Source organism: Scatophagus argus, chromosome 14 (genome assembly GCF_020382885.2).
Source record: "Scatophagus argus isolate fScaArg1 chromosome 14, fScaArg1.pri, whole genome shotgun sequence".
Taxonomy (NCBI): Eukaryota; Metazoa; Chordata; class Actinopteri; family Scatophagidae; genus Scatophagus; species Scatophagus argus.
In genome coordinates, this window is record NC_058506.1 from 10,557,119 (window position 1) to 10,578,282 (window position 21,164).

The 21,164-nt window shown below is 38.4% G+C and overlaps 3 protein-coding genes across 3 annotated transcripts; all 3 read left to right on the forward strand.

The window, feature by feature from the left end:
• Positions 1-1,693: 1,693 nt before the first annotated feature.
• On the forward strand, positions 1,694-5,849 carry LOC124071154 (choline-phosphate cytidylyltransferase B-like). Its single transcript, XM_046411622.1, has 8 exons — positions 1,694-1,996; positions 3,170-3,269; positions 3,663-3,779; positions 3,965-4,116; positions 4,214-4,292; positions 4,377-4,519; positions 4,607-4,795; positions 5,516-5,849. The coding sequence occupies exons 1-8, from the start codon at positions 1,916-1,918 to the stop codon at positions 5,750-5,752; spliced, it is 1,098 nt and encodes a 365-aa protein (XP_046267578.1). The 5' UTR covers positions 1,694-1,915; the 3' UTR covers positions 5,753-5,849.
• Positions 5,850-7,313: 1,464 nt separating this feature from the next.
• On the forward strand, positions 7,314-13,395 carry zdhhc20a (zinc finger DHHC-type palmitoyltransferase 20a). Its single transcript, XM_046411541.1, has 13 exons — positions 7,314-7,488; positions 8,737-8,763; positions 8,866-8,960; positions 9,124-9,244; positions 9,884-9,953; positions 10,170-10,202; positions 10,323-10,443; positions 10,869-11,001; positions 11,105-11,231; positions 11,415-11,501; positions 11,607-11,680; positions 11,791-11,837; positions 11,922-13,395. Exons 1-12 carry the CDS (start codon positions 7,371-7,373, stop codon positions 11,832-11,834), a joined length of 1,050 nt encoding a protein of 349 aa, XP_046267497.1. The 5' UTR covers positions 7,314-7,370; the 3' UTR covers positions 11,835-11,837; positions 11,922-13,395.
• A 2,024-nt stretch (positions 13,396-15,419) lies between these two features.
• On the forward strand, positions 15,420-18,956 carry LOC124070847 (organic solute transporter subunit alpha-like). Its single transcript, XM_046411126.1, has 8 exons — positions 15,420-15,624; positions 15,851-16,002; positions 16,240-16,313; positions 17,177-17,335; positions 17,556-17,667; positions 17,748-17,894; positions 18,418-18,523; positions 18,628-18,956. The coding sequence occupies exons 1-8, from the start codon at positions 15,549-15,551 to the stop codon at positions 18,786-18,788; spliced, it is 987 nt and encodes a 328-aa protein (XP_046267082.1). The 5' UTR covers positions 15,420-15,548; the 3' UTR covers positions 18,789-18,956.
• The last annotated feature ends 2,208 nt before the right edge of the window (positions 18,957-21,164 follow it).

Below are 21,164 nucleotides of genomic sequence, written 5' to 3' on the forward strand. Positions count from 1 at the left end.
TACAGTCTCTAACATGTTTCTAATTACAATGCTAACAGGCTGATGTTTATGAGGTTTAATGTTTGTTTGCTGACATTTGCTAATTATCACTAAGCACAAAGTACAGCTGAAGCAATATCATATCATGTATATTCCTACATAAAAACTATAACAAATTCATTTTAGCACATGCGTGTCATGTGTTTAAGACTGAGTATAGCATGTTTTTGTGTGGTTGTTTCAGACAGTTTGTGTGTGTATGAATCATGTTGTCTGTCTGTTGTGTCAAACTGCAGCTGGTGCAGTCATGTAAACAACCTGTATCACTTACACTTCAACTAAATCTTAATGTGAAGTCAGTTCTTCTGTTCAGGTACACGTGTCAAAAGTCATTTAGAACTGTACCATGTTCACAGGCTAATCAAGGCCCTGTCAAACTTAACTATGTGGTATCCAGAGCATCTGCTATGTCAACAAACCATACACAGAATATGCTGTGTAGTAAGGGTCACAGAGCGCTAGCCCGTGGTGTGCCAATCGTAATAAAACACACATCTGATGTGGAGTTGCCTACCCTTTGAGGTTTGCCCATAAGCAAATCCAAAATCCATGCTATGAGTCCAGTCCAAACTGTAATAGAAAACGCCACAGCGATGTTGTCTGACTGATAAGCAAATTGTAGTGGGTCCAGGGCCTGCTTACATGAGTTGATAATGGGGGTTTGATAATCTGATTTAAGGTGATTTACTGATTTAACTACCAGTGAGTTGTGGGACATGACCTGTTTTCGTTAGAAGGGGCTGGATGAGGGACTTTGAGAAGGGGAGACCAGCGGGGTATCCAGTGGCAGCTGGAAGATGGAGCAGAAAATTCCACTCAGACGGGCTAAGTGGTGTTTCAGCATCCCACCACTGATGTTGTCAGGCCAAGGGCACTTTCATATGTTAGTGCTCTCAAATACTCACTGCACCACTTTCTCCTCAGTTTTGATTGTGTCGTGCATGTTCTCCATCCCAGCATCAGCCGCATCTTGCTAAGCAGGAATGTTGTCTTGAAACCTCGTCAAAAAAATCTGAAAGATCAAGTTGAAAAAGCATTCATGTTTGCAGCCCCAGCATTGCCCTCAGTGCTGGTTGTGCTGTACCTTGTACCTGTAGTGGCATTGTGCCTTGTATATCTCCTGATTTTCCTTCCTCCGTATCTCATTTCTGTCCTGCAGGTTTCCAGACTCAAAAACTCAGTGAGTTTTCTCATTGAGTACCACCTCCCTTTAATGACATATGGTCAGGTAGCAGCTGGTGTTCATAACTGAATGCACTATAAAAAGTTGGAAAGGCAGCACTGGTTTCAAGGTGTACCCAAACTGTATTCACAACAGCAGTTACATAATATTCAGCAGAGTAGCCTTGTAGGTGACTTGCGACAGCTTTGTGAAATGTTGTAACATAACGTCCCTCTGTGTTTGGTTCCAAAGGCTCTGAGCACATAATCGCTTCATACATGATCTTATTTAGCTTCCCTGTGCATTAAATGTTAGACTATAAGGAGCCTCTATTTTCATGTGAAATATTTAAAACTTTTTTTCACATTCATGTCCAGCTGAACTGTCACATATAGTGTATGGAGTTTCCTAATAGAATAATATTACATACAACATCCTATTGCTACAAGCTTATGTGTACATATAAAAAAAAGAAAGTCCTCACAAGCTCAGTACTGAGTACAGAGTACTGATGACCAGTGCAGTTTACATTTAGCAGGCTGGCTTGAACTTTGCTCACTAATTCCGTCATCAGGGTCAGGCAGGCTCATGGGATGTATATTTAAAAACACACAAGCTAAGAAATCTCTCTTGTGCACGAGTTAGACTGGCTGAGAGGAGCAGCAAGCGGGTTCAGTGGTGTTGTTAGTCGGGCAAGGAAGCAGAACATCGGGGATGGCTGGCAGGAGACGAGGCCGAGGCAGCAACGTCCAACAACAACAGGCCTCACGCAGCCAAAGAGGAGGCACTCGCAGGGTAAGTTCTGTTCTGTCAATAACAACTATGTGAGGCCATGCTGAGTCCCATAAAGGAGATTCTGGTTGTCCTGTTTGTTTTTTGACAATATGTAATCGAGACATTGGAAGTGAGGGTTTAGGTACAAGTGGTATCACTCAGACTAATATGGTGTTCTTATGCGATATGCTTTGAATATTACGCTAAACTTTTCCTCAGTGCTTATTTGACTTGTGCCTGGGAGTGGACAGTTAACTGATTAGCTGTGTGGGACAATGTAACCATGACTCATGTTTATATAAAAAATAAAAAAATATTCTGATTATTCTCAAGTATATACTTGTTTTAGTATGACAACAAACGACAGTTTAAGTCATTGTTTAACTTGTTTAACTAATTTAATCAGCTTCCATTGCCACAAATGTATGAAAGACTGTGAGTCATAAAGAAGTTTCACGTTAATATCCAACATTTGTGTCTTAGTTGTGGAAACGTACAAAGGTCTGCATGTATGCTGACTTCTTACTTGAAGGTGGGGAATCTTGGCTAACTACAAGGAGCATTAGAAAAATATTTAAGAAGCACTGAAATTATTATCATTTTTAAAGTACTGATGATTTCAAAATGAAACAAACTAAATAACCTAATAGTTTAACGCAGCACAAGTAACAGAGCAAAATCAGAGTTCAAAGTGTATCTTACAACACAGCAGATAAAGCTGTGTATATGTATCTACACAAAGTCCGTGTCATAACGAGGCTCTGAGATTATTCACATCCGTCTTGACTAGCCAGATAAGCTTTCATAATGTCTTTTTTTATCATGTCAGATCTAGGGAAGAGTTGCAACCTCCATGTTTACATGCCTTTTATTTTACTAAACTAAAACCTGACAAGGCACAGTTCACACGTGCTTGAATTCTTAGCTCTTCAATAATATTGTTGTTGGATATTGTCTATCTGGTTTCTTTTTCTACAGTATCAGTACATGCAAGTTAGGGAAACTTAAGCTTTGCAATTGCCCTTAGGTGTGAATCTAAGTATGAATACATTTGCCTGTATGTAACTGCGACTTGTTTTGTTTGTACTTTTCCTGTCATCTAATGCATCCTGAGGCCCAGGACAGGATAAGGTTGCTTAAACTTATCATGTGTTTTTTCCTCGTCTGCACTTTCTGGCTTGTTTCTGTAATCAGGCTCTGAAGGAACCTGCTCCTTTTGCCAAGTCTACAGGTTATGAATCAGAGATCCCTCATGAAAAGCTGACCATTGCCCAGGCACGGAGGGGCACACCAGGTGATACTTCTCAACAGCGTTTCTGTCACTGACTGTCATGTAACTGAGTATCTTCACAGCTTGCAGCAGCAAGCAATAATGGAAGACTCGTTAGCGAATAACTGATCTGAGTATGCTGATATTAGCTGTAAAAAGGGATTAGATATTTTAATTCATTTATATTATTATATATTTGGTTAATTATATTATCAGGATTATTTTTTCTAGGAATGCATCATGCCATTCGACTGAAGAATTAGAAGCAGAATAAAGGTTTTAATGTCTTTATTGGCTGATCATCAGCTTCAACATGCCACATCAGTAAATCTTTATAAATAATGGAAGATAAAAGGTGATGATTTGTTTTATTCTGTTGAAATTCAAAGGTATATTTTCATATTTCTTATCTTGTAGCTCATCGTCCAGTTAGAGTCTACGCTGATGGGATCTTTGATCTTTTCCATTCGGGTCATGCTCGAGCTCTGATGCAGGCTAAAAATGTGTTCCCTAACACACACCTGATTGTGGGAGGTATGAAAACCTGCAGTAAGAACACAATGGAAAAGTGCTAAATGACATGGACGTGAATCAAAATCTTAAAACAAAATGGCCTGTAAAGAACCATATACCTGGGCTAAATATTTCAATTTAGTCATTCCAGGTTAACGTTTGTTTCATGTCCACATAACCTGTCCTCTCTGCCTCTGTATCCATAGTCTGCAGTGATGAACTCACCCACAAGTATAAAGGCTATACAGTGATGACAGAGGATGAACGCTATGACGCCCTGAGACACTGCCGTTATGTTGACGAGGTGGTGCGGGACGCCCCCTGGTCCCTCACCCCAGAGTTCCTAAAGAAACATAAGGTCAAAGGACGCACAGCTTCTTACAATGTCATACTGTGACAACAGCAAAGATGTCTGGTGTTCAATCAGTCTGAACACTGTAATGTTACACTCACAGATTGACTTTGTGGCCCATGATGATATCCCTTACACCTCTGCAGGATCAGAGGATGTTTACAAACACATCAAGGAAGCAGGTGAACAGATGAATGTTCATGCTCATCATATCGAATGACCATTCATCACATCACTTGAGTTAATCATTTATGTTTTAATGTCAGGAATGTTTGTGGCCACTCAGAGGACAGAAGGCATCTCCACATCGGATCTGATCACTCGTATCGTCCGAGACTATGACATCTATGTTCGACGCAACCTGCAGAGAGGCTACACAGCCCAAGAACTGAATGTTGGATTCATTAACGTCAGTGCAATTAAATTAAATTACTTTTTTGAAACAAGCACTACAGAAATGAAATCTATGGTCACTTGCATTGTATTTTACTGACAGGAGAAGAAATACCGGCTCCAGAACCAAGTGGACAAGATGAAAGAGACAGTCCGTACGGTGGAGGAAAAGTCCAAACACTTTGTTTACAGAGTGGAAGAGAAAAGCCAAGATCTCATCCACAAGTGGGAAGAGAAGTCACGAGAATTCATTGGCAACTTCCTGGAGCTTTTTGGACCTGATGGAGCCTGGGCATGTTTACTTTTACATTAATCCATGAAAGACACTAGCTTTTGCCAGATATTTATTTATGTGTGGTCTCAGGCCAAAAATAATTCTACATATAACCCCTATAAAACGTCTTACTGTTGTTTTAACACTTTGCTTTGCATAGTTTTAACAAACAGTCTTAATCTGGGAACTTAGAGGAACTAGAGGTGGTGGTATGAGGATTTTTGTTAACTTCTGACAGCATAATTATTTTTTCCTGTGTTCAGTTAGTTAAGGTCACTCCAGCCTCAGATAGAGTGGACAGAAAATTGAAAAGAAAGCCAAAAAAATGAATTCCCAGTTGAACTATTCCTTTAAGCTTCATTGTCTTATTGTCCTGTATCAGAATCAAAGATCATGTGTTTTTCTTTAGACAGTTGCACATTTAACAATTCTCTCTCCATTATATAGGGGCATAAAAATTCTAACAGATTGTAGTTGCAGTTCATGGTATAGACAACATATTGATAAATTCACCTAGAAATCCTAGAAAACGAGACTTCTTATAGCTTCAGATCTGAAGATATAACATTTTTGGCCATTCTATGGGCAATGATAAAAGGCACTCTGGATAATGTGGGAAGTAACTGACATGTAAAACATACACAGCGCATTTCACCACAAAACAATCGATTAAACGACTGTAAAAAAGCACAACATTACGACACGGTAAAACTCTCTTCTGTCTCTGCCCTCGTTCAGCATGTGATCCAGGAGCGGAGTGGACGTATGCTGCAGGCCTTGTCACCTTACTCTTCACCCCGTGGCTCCCCCAGCAGTAGTCCCAGCAGGAGACGCTCGGTTTCTCCTGATTCCTCGTTTGCCTCCACCTCCACATCCCCCTCGTCTCTCTCCCCTCCTTCCACCCCCTCCTTACCCAAAAAGGGGAAACGATCCTCTCTCAAAGCTGCCTCCAAATACAGTAAACACGCACAATGAGCTCATCGTGGTTTGTTCATTTTATCCTGTTGATCATTCATTTGGAACATGATATGTCTAATAAGACAATTAATTAAAATGAACAAATAAAAGGAAATACCTTTTCATTGATTTATTCAAGTACAGGTGCAATATATCATAATGAACATAATGTGTTGCTGCTAAAGAGAAAAGCAAAGGACAACTGAAAATTTGTCTGGATGTGATTTGTCTTGTGTCATTTGTTATTCTTTCGTAGTAGTTTAGTACATAACACATGCTCCCCTCAAAGTGCCTACTTTGGACTTATTGAACATCAGTTATTTTTTTAACTGTGATATATATTTTTCAGACTTATCAGCCCTGTCATTTAATGTCCTATATGGAAACACACTCCATGTAAGCTTGGGAGATGGCTGGATAATTTGTGCAATCTAAGATAATGAAGGTCTAAATTCTGCTTGAAACTACTGTCATCGATGTTTTATAATAACATTGACAAAAGAATGTAAATGACCTGTGATGGTAGACCTACAAAGTATTATTACCCATCTCCCCTTGGGTTATAGAGCCTTATCGAGTTTACCAAGATGTCCGTACAGCTGGCAGCTGTTTTCTGCAGACAGACACAGTTAGCAACTAGCTGGTGAACCCAGTGGACCATTTAGCAGTTAAAGAGACAGATATTTCCATTGGGAATTGGTAGAGACCACAAACAGAGATAAACCAGTGTGAATATTGGGCTTACATTTAGCTGCTGGCCAAAAACACAGCAGCAAATGAACAATAAAGTTGCTTTCTACCAGATGAATGTGAAACAAGTTGTTGTATGCTGACGTGTTCACCATGAATTTAAATGTTGATCATGCGTCACTGTTGTGTTGACAACTTGTTTGTGCTGCTGTTATGTAGGTTTAAGCTGCTCTACATTTTTTAATTTAAACTGGATCAAATGACTATATGTGATAAGAAAGGAGTTGTATGCCTTTAGTCCAAGTCATATGACTCCATTCCACACCTCTGCTAATGTGTAAAGGTAGCCGTAACTGTTTGCAAACACATTTGGGCTTATTGTGTACTTCTTCTGCCCTCATGTGGCTAAATTAAGCAGTTACTGCAGCTTTAAACAAAAACTCTTTGACAATAGGTTGTTTAAATTGCTAAATTTAATGAAAACATTTTGTATTTACTACAAATTGATTTGTTTTAACTCTTCAGTTTGTTTTTAATAATACTACTCTAAAAAAAAATTTGAAGGGATGTAAATAAATATCCTGTGAATAAAGATAGTGTATTTGCTCAGCCAAACAAAGACAGCAAAAAGCAAGACGTCCGAGTTGAACATGAAAATTTCTTTTTTTTTTTAAAAAAAAAAAAAAAAAGCACCCATATTATGGCATCATTTTGTTCTATCAGTGTGTTTTATCATCCGACGACTTAAATCAAAGAGAACTAGTCACTAAAATGTATCAACCAAGCGTTAAAATTACATTAGAATTACATGCAGGATACTTGAGAACTACAAAAACATCTGCGCATGCTCTCCTTAGATATCAGGGCTTTGTAGGGTCTTTGGCTCGTTCATTTAAAGCCATGGATGTGACGTAAGCAGCAGCTAACTGTCCTGCAGCGATTAAAGATGGCGCCCTCTCATGCACTGAAGTGCTGTAAACGGGCTCTGAACTGGGTACCTGTCCTGTTTATAAACCTTGTTGTCGGCTGGTCTTATTACGCCTATGTTGTGGAGCTCTGTGTCTGTAAGTATGCTCACTTTAATGAAGTATTTAGTCACCGCGGGGCGGATATCTGCATGTGTTGACAGGTTCTTGGTTGTCAACTTTGATAGGTTATTTGGAGTGAGATTTCGTATCATCGCCAGGCTGCACACTGAATGTGTTTAAATCTCAGGACAGACTGACGAATGTCATGTTTCATGAAAGTAATGTACCCTTATGTAGTGTTCATATGAACTTTTTTCCATTGACAGGAGAGGAAGGACAGTTTCTGGGTAGCCTGTACAGTCGTCATTAATTTTTAATAACGTCATAATGATAACTGTAATGCATCGGGAAATATTAGATATTACATAGGCAGTAATGTTAAGTTCAGTCTTTTCAAACGGGGCCGAGAGTTAAGTGGAATGAAATAAGAGACAGCAAAACCTTCATTTTTGTTTAAATGCGCACTTTGGGTTGTAAATAAACGGGCAAGTAAGCTCTCTCTTTAAGAGCTGTTTCGACATGCATGGATTTTATGTGCCTCATTTTTGCCTAATTCTGACAGCTTTCAAGTCATAACGTTAATCGTAGTGAGAAATCTGAGGAATCAGATGTTAGACATTGTCTACTAGAATAGGTAAGAAGGGCTTGAGAAGAATGAAAGTGATTTATATTTTTTATGTGCAAATAATCAAACTACCTTCACCAAAAGACTTATATAATATGTGCCTGCTTATTGCTGTAATTGACTTAATTTAATGTCACACAACACAAAAATATGCTCTCATTTAGGATCAGAAAGCGAGATTTTAAAACATGGATCATCCAGCAAAAAATGACTACCTACTTTAATTTGATCATAATGTCATCATCCAAGTTTAAATTAGTAGGTCTGAAAGTAGTTCACCTTGTATTATCACCTTGTAAGTATTGCTGGCGATTTTGTTGTGTTTTTGAACAGACACATATTGATCACCAGGCTCACAGTACATCGAGTTTTTTAGTTAGTTTCAGCCTGGAACTGATGACACCATTCTCAGCATGGAGACGGACTGTAGTTTTGTCTGTAACCCAACGGCTGTGGTCAGGACAGGGACATCCCTGCTGCTTAAACAAAGCTCTCTGTTATGGGTGGGTCACTGCTGGCCGTGCCAGGCTGCTGCCACATGGTGCGAGAAAGGGGTGGTGTGTGTGTGTGTGTGTGTGTGTGTGGTGGGGGATGTGTTGTCAGGCACTCTCAGGATTTTCATTACTAATAACATTTCTTTTTTTCCTTGCCTCATCTAGATACAATCCCAAATAATGCAGAGCGAAGTAAGTGATAATGTGATTCCTCTCGTGTTAATAATTCATAGCAAATATTATGTCAGAGGTGCCAGTGTAACTGCAAATCAGACTCTTTCTTTCTCTCAACAGTCAGCTACTTGGTCATCTTTCACATTTTCCTCGCCATGTTTATATGGTCCTACTGGAAAACTATTGGGTCCACGCCAGCCAGCCCCTCAAAAGCAGTAAGTCAAGAGTGTGTGTGAAACTAAGCACTCAAGTTTTTTTTAAAAGTATTTTTAGGATAGGATTTGGTGTATATATATACATGGGATAAAAATTCATAATTTCCCAAAACATCATTGGTGCACTTTCCCTCACTCCGGTCTTTTGTCCTCCTCCGGTCAGTTTGGTCTCCCTAGAGCAGAGAAGGAGCTGTACGAGCGAGAGGAACGGGCCGAGAGGCAGCAAGAGGTTCTGAAGAAAGTGGCGAGGAATTTACCCGTGTATACACGCACGACGGGAGGAGGTGAGTGTTTCCCCACAGCAGCATAACAAACTGTGGACCACCAGGGAAAACTCTGTTGATGACTGTTTTACTGTTGTCACCGTTACAAGGAAGTAAGATCACAGAGACTTCCTTCATCGTTAACTTTGTGTTTGTTACTCACATGAACAACAAATAGGAAATCCAAATGAAATTGCTTAAATGTGTTGCTGCATTGCATCTTCCCCTTTTGGCTGAAAATGCAACAAGTACTCTGTGATTATAGAAAATACTGTATGTTTCATGAGGGTTAATTGGACTCAGATGCACCTCATTCTCTCTCTAAACTGCTACTCACTCATCAACAATAATGAATTCGCATGCCTGGTTCCACAGGGACATTTGAAAAGACACTATAAAATAATCCCCCCCCTCCACACACACACACACACACACACACCACCATCACAGAAATAAGGATTAGAGGTGTATTCTGCATGCATTTTTAACACCTTGAAGACTACAATATTCCTGCTCTTTTTCAATGTTTAAACCAAAAACTGACTATGTGTGTGTATGTGTGTGCATGCGTACATTTGTACACGTGTGTGTTGAGGGAATGGGATGGCAATAGTTAGATAGTAGTACTTCAATAATTCTGCGTTCATTTTCTCTAAATAGCCATCCGATACTGCGACCACTGCCAGATAATCAAACCTGACCGCTGCCATCACTGCTCGACCTGTGAGATGTGAGTGTTGTAAACACTGTATAACGTAGGCTCATCACTTTGTAGTTATGTTTAAAGTGAGTCTCACTTAGACTTTATGCTCTCAGACATCCAAAAGATATAAAACATAAACTGACGCTTCTGGTACCAGAAAGTAAGAATCTGGTCAGTAAAATGTGTTAATATGTGCAGTAATAGATGGTACAAACAGGATGTATGTTTTCCCTGTTCTCCAAGGTGTGTGCTGAAAATGGACCATCACTGCCCCTGGTAGGGTTTTATCAATTATTTAAGCAGTTTTTTGGTTCTGTCATGATCTCTATATTCTTTTAAGGAACATGTCGAGAGATGCATGTTCGGTCTCATGTTATCCATCGTGTTTTCTTTCAGGGTTAATAACTGTGTTGGATTCTCCAACTACAAGTACTTTGTCTTATTCTTGGCCTATGCCTCACTCTACTGTGCAGTAATTTGTGCGACAGTCATCCAGTATTTCATCAAATTCTGGACTGTGAGTACTAAAACTTCCTCTTCCTGTTTTCTTTTATAAGTCTGCATGCTCTAGTATGTGTGTGCTTGCTGTAGTTGCGGTTTGTTAAAGGTTGTTGTTCTAACATTGTCACTAACCTTGTTTAAACTTTGAAATATTACATCTTGACTTAAATTAAAAATCAAGTACAGCCAGGTTATGGTGAGGCATGTGATCGGCCACTAAGTTGCATCAGAAGATATTAACCAGCTGGTTTACAGTTGTGTCACAGTTGGGCACAAGTGTGTCATGTGATCCCTGATCAGGGGATCCTTTTCTGCATGCTGCAGCTCCAGTTATTTCCAACGAGTATTTTGTGCTATAGCAACAATAATAAGAAAATAACGATTGTTGCAAAGGTGAGCTGTCCACTCTGAAACTTTTGTTCTTTTTTTTCCTCTCTGAAGAAACAGCTGCCTGACACGCACGCCAAATTCCACATCTTGTTTCTGTTTTTCGTGGCAGCCCTGTTCTTCATCAGCATCGTGTCACTTCTCAGCTACCACTTGTGGCTGGTGGGAAAGAATAGGACCACTATAGGTAGCTGTAAATTAATCTATCATTTAATTCAGCTTCTGTATTATATCCATATTATGTCCTTTAAAGACACCACTGCCTAACTGTATTTTATGTCCATTTCCAGAAGCCTTTAGGGCTCCTGTCTTCACGAACGGTCCAGATAAAAACGGGTTTTCTCTCGGCTTCGGCCGAAATGTAGCTGAGGTGTTCGGAGACCAAGGAAAGTACTGGCTCTTTCCTGTTTTCTCGAGGTGTGTTCCCAACCTGATATAACTGCAACAGTCAATCACCTTAGCAACCCCAAACATAAAAAGAAATAGGCAATGCTACTGCTATGTCTACACTGAAGAGAAAATAATTGGATGGATTAAAACCCTGAATCCATCCAATACTAACATGTTTACTAATACTGTCTTTATCTCTTATTTTACCAGTTTGGGAGATGGACATTCTTTTGTTACAAGATTAGTGCAAATAGATCCTGAGCAAGCAAACAGTATCCTCCAGCAAAATGGCAAAAGGCAAGTATTGTTTTTTTTTTGTTTGTTTTTTTTTTTTTTAATTTAATCTGTTCCCATTCAGTTCTGTGTGCTGGGTTTTAATCTCTACTGGGACTTTAATCACAGCCCTGCTGATGGGGAGACCAAGCCTTGTGTGATGGACAACATACACACAGTGGACAACAGCAAAGAGAAAACTGGTGTGTTGTTGAAGCTCACGTTTTCTTTTTGTGCAATACGGCTTGTACGTAAAGTGCTTTTGCAATAACTTTGCTGAGACGTCTCGTGTGTCCTCACTGTTTCCTTTCAGATGGAGGACAGGAAGTCTCTGTGGCTATGGAGAGTGAGCCATAGCAGGTTTGTGGACATAACTTGAATACTGTGGATTTTTTGCTGTGGTTTGTCCTTCTCCTGTGCTTAATTCTACTTTGTTTGCTGTAGGTCGCAAGCACATCTGTAAAGAGCTCATCAACTATGATGCCTTAAAGCAGGAGCATCAGCACCTAGAGGAGCCGTCCTCCACCCTCATCTTTAAACTAGCACCACAACAATACTCTCATCATGTCAACAGAGACTGTACAGTGACCTCATACCTCATGCAACAGTCTGAAGCAGAGGTGACTCACAGGGTTTGTCTTTGTATTGAGCCAAAGACATTCAAATATTTTCTTAATATTGCATCTGAAAATACTCTGGGACTGCTTTTTGACCCTTGAGCCAACATATGTCTGCACTGTCTGTGTCTATCTACATGGATTAATCACATTATACTTTGTAATTGGAGAATCTTCCTTTGTCAGTATTAATCACGCATTAATAACAAAGCCTGGTTATGTTCGATGTAGTGCAGTCGGAGCTACTAAAGTGAGAATTGTATAACTCGTACAGAATGGTGAAATGCATTTCGACACTGTCATCAGTGTGATTTTGAACTCCAAGCACAGTGCAATTACTAAGACCAGAAGTCGGTTTTCGAATGGTCTAATTTAGTTTACAGTTTACGTGATTGAAAAAATGTCAAGGTCTTTCTGTTTACACTTTTAATATATTTATTTTTTACATTTTAAATTTTTTATACTGGTGATATAAGCTTCAAATGTGATGACCAAATCCAGTCCATCAAGTTAAAATGGTTTCATCTTATTTTAAATTATTAATTAATAACCAATAGATCTCATATGCGTTATTATAAATGAAATTAACAATTTGTCATTGCACTGTAAATATTTTAAGCTCATAAATTATTTGCAAAATTGCCTTGCCTTTCAGTGTCTATTGATTTCTTTTTTTTTATGGCTTATTTGTTTTATTCATTTTTTTAAAAAAGGTATTGACAGTCACATTTGTCCCTTTCATGGCCAGTTCTTTACTACTGTATGTGTCTGTTTTTAAACTAATTAGTCTTGATTTTTAATGTAAGGATTAAATCTGTTTCCCTTTCTTTCTTTTCCAGTTTGATGATAAGATTTATTTGGAAATTGAGAAATAAGAGCACAAAATGAAACCCCAATAAAACCGTTGAATGATGTTACCATAAAGGTCAGGGACGTTTGTGTCCTTGAGTCTGAACCAGGACAGATAAGATGGACTTTATATTCCTTAGATGAAAGAGTAGGTTAGTGTCATCATAAATGCTCCTCTGTCTCTCCAGGCAGCTCTTTCATTATTTTACATTTCTTTTAGTGATGCACAGCACAGTGTGCGGTTTGCCTGAATGATTAGTAGATAATGAACTCAGAGAACCTCACAGAAGTTTAATAACTAAGTTCACTGACTGAACCGAAAATCTAGAGCTACTAATATAGTGAAATCTGTAAGATCATTTAATGAGTAAAAATTATTCATGCCGGGTGATCCTTGTTGTTCTCTAACAATAAATGCAATGTAAGAAACTGTGTCATTTGTCATCCTAAACACTGGTGTACGATGATTTGTTACCAGTTAGACAGATGGACTGACTTTGTTGATTACAGTCACATCTCTTCAAACAATAATCATTACCAGCTTAATGAATTAGTTCAGATCCATTCAAATGACATATATATTTATATATTTCATAAGGTTTGACACTACTGACATGCTCAGACGAGTATTTGACACTTGTTGACCTTTTGTCTGGCACAGAGACAATATGAGCAGGAAACAAGATTAGGTGTGTGTGAGTGAGAGGTGAATAACCGAGCTGCCATTCGCCTTCCCATAATAGTACAACAGATAAAGCCAGAAGAGTCTCCACACACAGCTTTACACACAAAACGTAAACCCTTTTATTACACTCTGTAGCTCTATTGTAAAGGATTATCCAGGATTTTGCAATTGCAACAAAGGTATCCCAGTTTGATGTAACACTGACATTACTGAGGGATCACTTGTATTTTACAAAAGGTTAACTTCACTCATTTTTATTTCACTCAGTACGTTAGGATAATCTGAATGAAACATTCAGCCAAATTTAATTTAATCCAACTGCTGATTTTATCCTTTAAAAGCAGTTTTGCAATAAATATTTAAATCCTTTACTTCAGTAAAAGTACTAATACCACTCTGTGAAAATGCTCCACTACGTAAAAGTGCTACATAAAGTACATATATACTTATGTTTAAGTATTTACTTAGTTTACTCAAGTAAAACTATGTATCATCAACAAAATGTATCAAAGTAAAAGTACTCATTGTGCAGCAAAATGTTCCCTGTCAGTGTTTTACTATTATATGTTATGTTTTTGGATGAATATTACCATTGCATTAGTGTTACATTTTGCTGCTGTAGATGTTTAAGGTTCAGCTCATTTTAACTCCTTTTTATACTGTTGGGTTGTTAAATCAACAGGAGTACATCATGTTCTGTAAGATCATCATATGTTCGTAGGGTCACCTTTTTTCCCATAGAAATAAACAAGTTTGTTTTTTCCCTCAGTGTAACGCTCTTATGTCCGACCAACCATATCTTCAACCAACACATTATTTATCTTAATATAATTTATCATTTGTCATAGTCTGAAGATTTGCAGAATGAAGTAGGGGACACAACACTAATGTAAAAAAAACTAATTTGACTTAGAAGTACTGTAAGTACACTCAAGACATCAAATCCGAATTCGACTATATGTACAAATGTATTGGGACACACCTCTTAATCATTGACATGAGGCTGTTTTTCAGAGGTTGGGCTCGGCCTCCTACTTCCAGTGAAGGGAAGTCTTAATGCTTCAGCATCCGGAGACATTTTGGACAATTGCTACACTGCCAACTTTGAGGCAGCAGCTTGGGAAAGGGCCTTTTCTATTTCCAGTCAATGCAGAACTGTGCCCCAGTGCATAAAGCAAAGTCCATGAAGACATGGTTGGATGAGTTTGGTGTGGAAGAGATTGACTGGTCCCCATATAGCCCTGAACTCAACCCCACTGAACACCTTTGGTATGAACTGGAAAGGAGATGGCGAGCCAAGCGTTTTTATTCAACATCAGTGCCTTACCTCACTATTGCTCTACTGCATGAATGAGCACAAATTCCCTCAGAAACACTCTAAAATCTTATGGAAATCCTTCCCAGGAGAGTGGAAGCTGTTATAGCTGCAAAGGGTAGACCAACTTCATATTAATGAAGGACTTTACTTTCACCTTACTTTATCTTTTTATTCCCTTTCATATTTACTTGTAAGGAAAAACACACCCTGTCAAAGTTCATCTCTCCTCGCATACTCATTGGGTCTTACCCTTTTAACTACAACTATGACCTTGATGTTATTTTAATGAGTGTAACAAGTCTGTGAATGAATGAGCGACAGTTACTTATGGAATTTCTCTCATAAAGCTGTGAACCTGTCAGGCCACCTTCACTCCTTAAAAAGACACCTGAAGGGTAAAGTACACTTGCTGTTGAATGTGCTACTGCAATTCATCGGCTGACGCTGTAATGTAAAGGGCAAACAGATTCATTTTACATTTGCAACCTAATGATCAAGTACTTAACTGAAGTCATTTCTACCAGGACGGGCAGGTGAGATCACTTGTCTAGACCAGTTTTGAAGTCCATTAGTGAACTTTTCAGGAGGAATATCTGCACACCATGGAGGAAGCCCTCAACATGACTATTGATCCAGCTTGTTTACAAGAACCCCCGCTGGCTATCGATGTGATCAAGCGTAAGTGAGCCACACAACCACATCCTGCTTGCTGATAAAGTTTCCTTATCAACCAGTCTGAGAATTATGTTTTTGAAAAAGCTGCTTTCCTACCATATTTTAAGAACATCTTTTAAGCTAAGCAAAATCAGTTTTGTGCTCTTTGCGCCTCCTCTCAAGTGTCTCATATAGCTGTACTATACAACAATCTGAACCTCTCTCTCTGTCTCTTACTGTTTTAAATCAGAGCTAGATGTGTTTGAAATGTGCCTGTACTCCATGCTCACCTTCATGTCCTGCATCTCCCTGCTGCTGTACCTGGATCTGTGCATCTATATTTATAAAAAACTGCCCTACCCCAAGAGGACAACCACGATTTGGATAACTGGTGCAGCACCAGTAAGAATTCAAGCCTTTTGTTGTTGTTGCCACTAGAAATATGTTCATCATCAACCGCATTGCTTGTGCAATGAGTTTCAAGAACTCTGCTACACAGTCCTTTGAAACACATGAAATCTGATTTAAACAGAGAAAAATACACAGAAAAAACAAACTATGCAAAATAAAACTATATATCTATAATATAATAATATAGATATATAGTCTATATCTATAATCTATATATCTTTGTTTCAGGTCATTGCCACCATGTCTTGTTTGGGGATGTGGATCCCGAGGGCTGTCATGATCACAGACATGACATCTAACTGGTGTGTTACTACACCTCACTACTAGTACAAAGTATTTAGTCAAATAATGTTTTTTTCATTTGTATTTCTAAAAAGCTGAGATGAGAGTTGGGGGTTTTCTGTCTGTATACTAGAAAAACTGATAATGAGATCACTGTGTCATTTCAGTGAAATGCAAGCAAAATCTGATCTGTAGTTACAGTTCTCTCTTATCTGCACTTGCTTCCTTTTCTTACTTTAAACAACAAATGTACCAAAGCTCGATGTCTATTATCTGATAGCTGTGAGCAGTAGCTAGGTTCCACTTTGCAGTGAACTCACCACTACTGCTATCATGTTTGACATATCAGCTTCTGCGTTATAATAGAAATCCATACATTCCCTTAATTATATTTCTCTGCCTATGGCTTTGTGTAATTCTATTCAGCTCTACAGACTTTGAAACAGCCAGGCAAATATTGGAAATAGGACATTAGAAAACTTACAATATTTAAGATGATCAGATTGAACATCAGCTAAATGACAACAGCCTAAAAGCTTTGTATGAACTAGCTGAAGATTACTGTGTACTTTAACCACTTGATGAATCATTACACACACACACACACACACACACAGGTGATTCTATTCATCATCAATAAAATCTTTATAGGATTTTGCAGTGACAAGTTTTATGTGGGTTCTACATACAGGACACACAGTACAGCATGTTTAACAAATTTTGATTTGTTGTCACGTGTCAAGAGCAGGTATGTTTTTATGTAACAACTAATTAAATATTGAAATTCTCATTTGGGTCCCGACTGCGGAAATAAAGTACAATACTGTAGAGTGTAGTTTTGGGTATAAACAGTCAACTAATTCACTTTTCTTTCTCTGTGTAGTTATTTTGCAGTCGTGGTGTATAAAGTTTTAGTTCTGTTAATCGAGGAGTTTGGGGGAAGCAAAGTTTTTCTGACACGGTTTACTGGTAAACCCTTTCGAATCAGCACGGGACCCTGCTGTTGCTGCTGCCTCTGTTTACCCCGTGTGCTCATGTCAAGGTATCTATACATGTTTGTACAAATACAGTCTGCATATTACTATTCTGTCCTACTCTAATGACTCAGGCCAGTGTTCTTTTCTTCTCATAAATTAAGATTTTAAAGGTAACTTTATCATGCATTTATATATTATTTATATATTCTTTCTTTATTAACAGCACATTGTGTTTTGATTGTATACATTTGTAATTGGTTTCTTTTTCTGGATGGGATCATTCAGGTCTTTGCTATTCTGGCTGAAGGTGGGTGCTCTTCAGTATGCAATCCTGAAGACAGTGCTGTCTGTCCTCGCTGTAGTGTTGTGGACAAACGGCAACTTTGATCTCTCAGACGTAAGTAATTGAAATCTTTCTTTATTTGTACTGAAGTAAAATGAAATGACATTAAAAATATCTCTTTGCTTGTCTTTCAGCTAGAGATCACTGGTGCCGCCATTTGGATGAACCCATTCATTGGCGTCCTCACTATCACTTCCCTTTGGCCTGTTGCCATCATATTCATGAACACTAACAGCTTCCTTCGCAGCCTCAGTATTATCCCCAAGTATGCCATGTACCAAGTGAGTCAGCACAGCTAATAGCACATGTACTGGACAAGTTGTATTTATCCTGTGTTTCTTCACTCGACATGATAAAATCTCTCTGTATACTTTAACATTAAAAATAGGGACATGAGCTGCTTTGTGCAGCATTTTTAAATCATTAAATTGTTTGAACATACATTTAGTCACACTGGTGAAAGTCCCTCCCACCTTTCTGTGGAAAAGTATTTTATTGGTTTATGGCTCAGTCAGATAACGTTATTTGTTTGTTGTTTTTTATTTTTTTATTTATTTTTTTATGCATGAAGTTAATCTTCCTTTATTTTGCTTTTTGTATACTGTTCTTGCATTTCCATAAAGGAGTGAGTTTGATCCCGGTGATGAAAATTTTTACAACATTCTCCTTTCTTGTAGCTGCACTGGTTTGATGTCATAAACCCAAACTCATATTGACAAATATCGATTTTTAAAAATGCAACACAGCATGTATTCTGTATGTGCGGTATGTATACACCTGACTATGCATTGCTTTTCTCCTTAGCTAATACTTGTATTAAGTCAGCTGCAGACATCAATCATTAACATCTTGGCCTTGAATGGAACCATTGCCTGTGCCCCTCCCTTCTCTTCTCAAGCTCGTGGCTCCAGTAAGAAACATCTCTGAATGTCTTTCTGCATTAGCTGCTGATGTGTGAAGTGAAGTAATCCATCTGAAATCCCGACTCTCTCTCTCTCTCTCTCTCTCTCTCAGTGCTAAGTCAGCAGATGATGATCATGGAGATGTTCATCATCAGCCTGGTCAATAGGTTTTTGTACCATCGTACATACGACACACTTCCCTCTGAGGCAGATGACAACAACCAGAATCTCATAGTTGATCTGCCGACTACCCTCGTGGAGCAAGATGTCTAAAAAATAGGAGACAACAACAGAACAGAAGTCAACACTGCTCACTGATGATGTGTCAGATCCTCAGCTAAGACATCATCAAATAGTCAGACTTGAGTCAGTCATATCTGTACCCTACAGACAGTAAAACTTAAAGAACTGGCCAAGAAATATAGTCCCTCTGAAGATTGTCCACAGTGTCCTAAAATTTATATTTTACAGGTTTGAGTAATGCAAGTTGACTGAAACTGACTCAGACCTGGAAGAGAGGAACAGAGCTTTCTTACAACATACATTATGTACAGGGAAAGGTAACAGCATACTGCATGCCATACTGAGATGAACATAGAAAGGAAGAAAAGTTGATTAGTGGTTCTTTGGACTTGTGCAGGTTTATTTGTGTGTGGAAGAAAAATATTTTTACATTCGCTTACAAAACACCTATTTATTTGTGTTAATGTATGTATGTGTGTGTTTTACTTACCTCACGGGAACAAAAATCACACAGTTTACACAGTTCCATGTGGGGACTCACCTTCCTTATGGGACAAAATGCATGTCACCATGAATAAATCAGTAAATTTTAGGGTGAAGACTTGTATTCAAGGTTAGGTTTAGGTTTAGGTTAGGGCTAGGCAAGTAATGGTCAGGGTTATGGTTAGGGTTAGTCTCCAGGAAATGAATGTAACTCTGTAACTCTGTAACTATGTAATGTCCCCAAAAGTGATGGAAACACAACTGAGTGTGTGTGTGTATGTGTTTGTGTGTGTGTGTGTGTGTGAGAGAGAGAGATGTCTGATGTTTTATTTTGTTTTTTGTTGTTGTTTTTTTTGTAGCAAAGTGGGTAGTAAATACTGAGACAGCGTTCAGTTGTATGTTCCCAGATTGCATGTATTAACCTATGTTGAAAATCTAAGTACCGACACACAAGTGCATTTAATGAAAATGATCTGTTCTCTCTGTTCTTCGCTGAGCTGTATGTACAGGGAGGCATGTGTAACACTGTTCATTTTTAATCAAGTTTCAATTAGATTTTAGAATGAATCTCATGTCAGTCCATGTCTGCTGCATTCATTTCCCAGTAAAAACTGATCAATCTTCTTTGTCCTCTACAAATGCATACTCAAACCTCCTATAGTGTCTCAACACGGCCTGGAAAAACAACCAGATTTGTTCAAAGATTACTGACCCACTTACTCAGACTTATTTGGGCACATGTAGATGAGACAGCAGCTTTATTTTCAGACTCAGTCTTCATTTGATGGCCATCTGCAGCCAAACTGTGCCACATATTGATTCATCAGCAGCCACAAGAGGTCATGCTTGTTCCACCCCCAAATCTCATTCATCAACCTGGTAATAAAGAACAGCGAGACTAATGGCTAATTTATTTTAAAAAAGAAAAGGAAAGAAAACAAAGAAGTTCAGTTCAACCCAGACAAAAGGTTTTCACTTTATAACAACATACGAAACAAATTAGAGTATTTGGGTTGAAGTGCTATGACTTATTAAAGGGAAAATTAAATCCTTGTGCTAAGCAAGCAGAATATCCATCAACCTCGTCGCACAAAGTGATTCCTGTTGTTCAAATTACAATTTAGGCTTCATAAAGTTGACCAAACCTGACAATAAGAGAGATCATATCGACACTACCATACTCCACACTACATACACTCTTTCCCTTTTAACTTTCCCTTTTTCCTTTATCCATTCATTTATGATTATATAATTACTCTCAATAGCTCAGTTGTCTTCAGGACTGTTGTTGACTGTAAAAGGTCTTAAAAGCTCCTGCTATTCATAGCTTTTGATTTTATATGATAGTAATCACAATCAACATTTAAATTTCACAGGAAGCATTACATTAATTTCTCTTTATATGCTCTCTAAAAGCTGTTAAAGTAATGCTTTTGAAGTATAATGGAGTAAATGGAAAGACTGAAAGGGAAAAATACTGTACAAAGAGGTATATAGGTCAATATGCTAATTATCTCCCAATCTGAAAAGTCATAAATTGAAGTACCTTACAGTAATAACTATTTATAAAATTGCAACTTTATAAAAATTCATATATTTTCAACAGACTGAGGTGAGTCGTTGTAGGTTGATGCAACATAGTATCTGTGCATAAGATCAGTGCATTTGGGGAAAAAAAGCAGATCTGTTCCATTAAAAGATTACTAGGCTGCATACAGAAATACGAGATGGACGAGATGCTTATATAAAATCAGATCATTCGGAATACAAAATTTCTTAATGGAGTATCTGTCTTCGCTGTTTATGTAAACAGAGTCATCAGACATGGAGAGAGAGAGAGCCATGTTCAGGGTAGGCTGATGACAGCCCCTGGCTCTGCATTGCTGACGAAAGCTGCTTAGCTCCTCAGTTGCTATGGCAACC

What these genes read in the sequence shown, in the direction of transcription:
- LOC124071154 (XM_046411622.1), top strand. Translation starts at nt 1,916, where the DNA reads ATGGCTGGCAGGAGACGAGGCCGAGGCAGCAACGTCCAACAACAACAG. An exon ending in AAAGAGGAGGCACTCGCAGG is followed by an intron (nt 1,997 to 3,169) that starts GTAAGTTCTGTT and finishes TTCTGTAATCAG; the next exon opens with GCTCTGAAGGAACCTGCTCC. An exon ending in CACACACCTGATTGTGGGAG is followed by an intron (nt 3,780 to 3,964) that starts GTATGAAAACCT and finishes CTGTATCCATAG; the next exon opens with TCTGCAGTGATGAACTCACC.
- zdhhc20a (XM_046411541.1), top strand. Translation starts at nt 7,371, where the DNA reads ATGGCGCCCTCTCATGCACTGAAGTGCTGTAAACGGGCTCTGAACTGG. An exon ending in TACACGCACGACGGGAGGAG is followed by an intron (nt 9,245 to 9,883) that starts GTGAGTGTTTCC and finishes TTCTCTAAATAG; the next exon opens with CCATCCGATACTGCGACCAC. An exon ending in CTCCAGCAAAATGGCAAAAG is followed by an intron (nt 11,502 to 11,606) that starts GCAAGTATTGTT and finishes CTTTAATCACAG; the next exon opens with CCCTGCTGATGGGGAGACCA.
- LOC124070847 (XM_046411126.1), top strand. Translation starts at nt 15,549, where the DNA reads ATGGAGGAAGCCCTCAACATGACTATTGATCCAGCTTGTTTACAAGAA. An exon ending in GGATAACTGGTGCAGCACCA is followed by an intron (nt 16,003 to 16,239) that starts GTAAGAATTCAA and finishes TCTTTGTTTCAG; the next exon opens with GTCATTGCCACCATGTCTTG. An exon ending in CCCCGTGTGCTCATGTCAAG is followed by an intron (nt 17,336 to 17,555) that starts GTATCTATACAT and finishes GGGATCATTCAG; the next exon opens with GTCTTTGCTATTCTGGCTGA.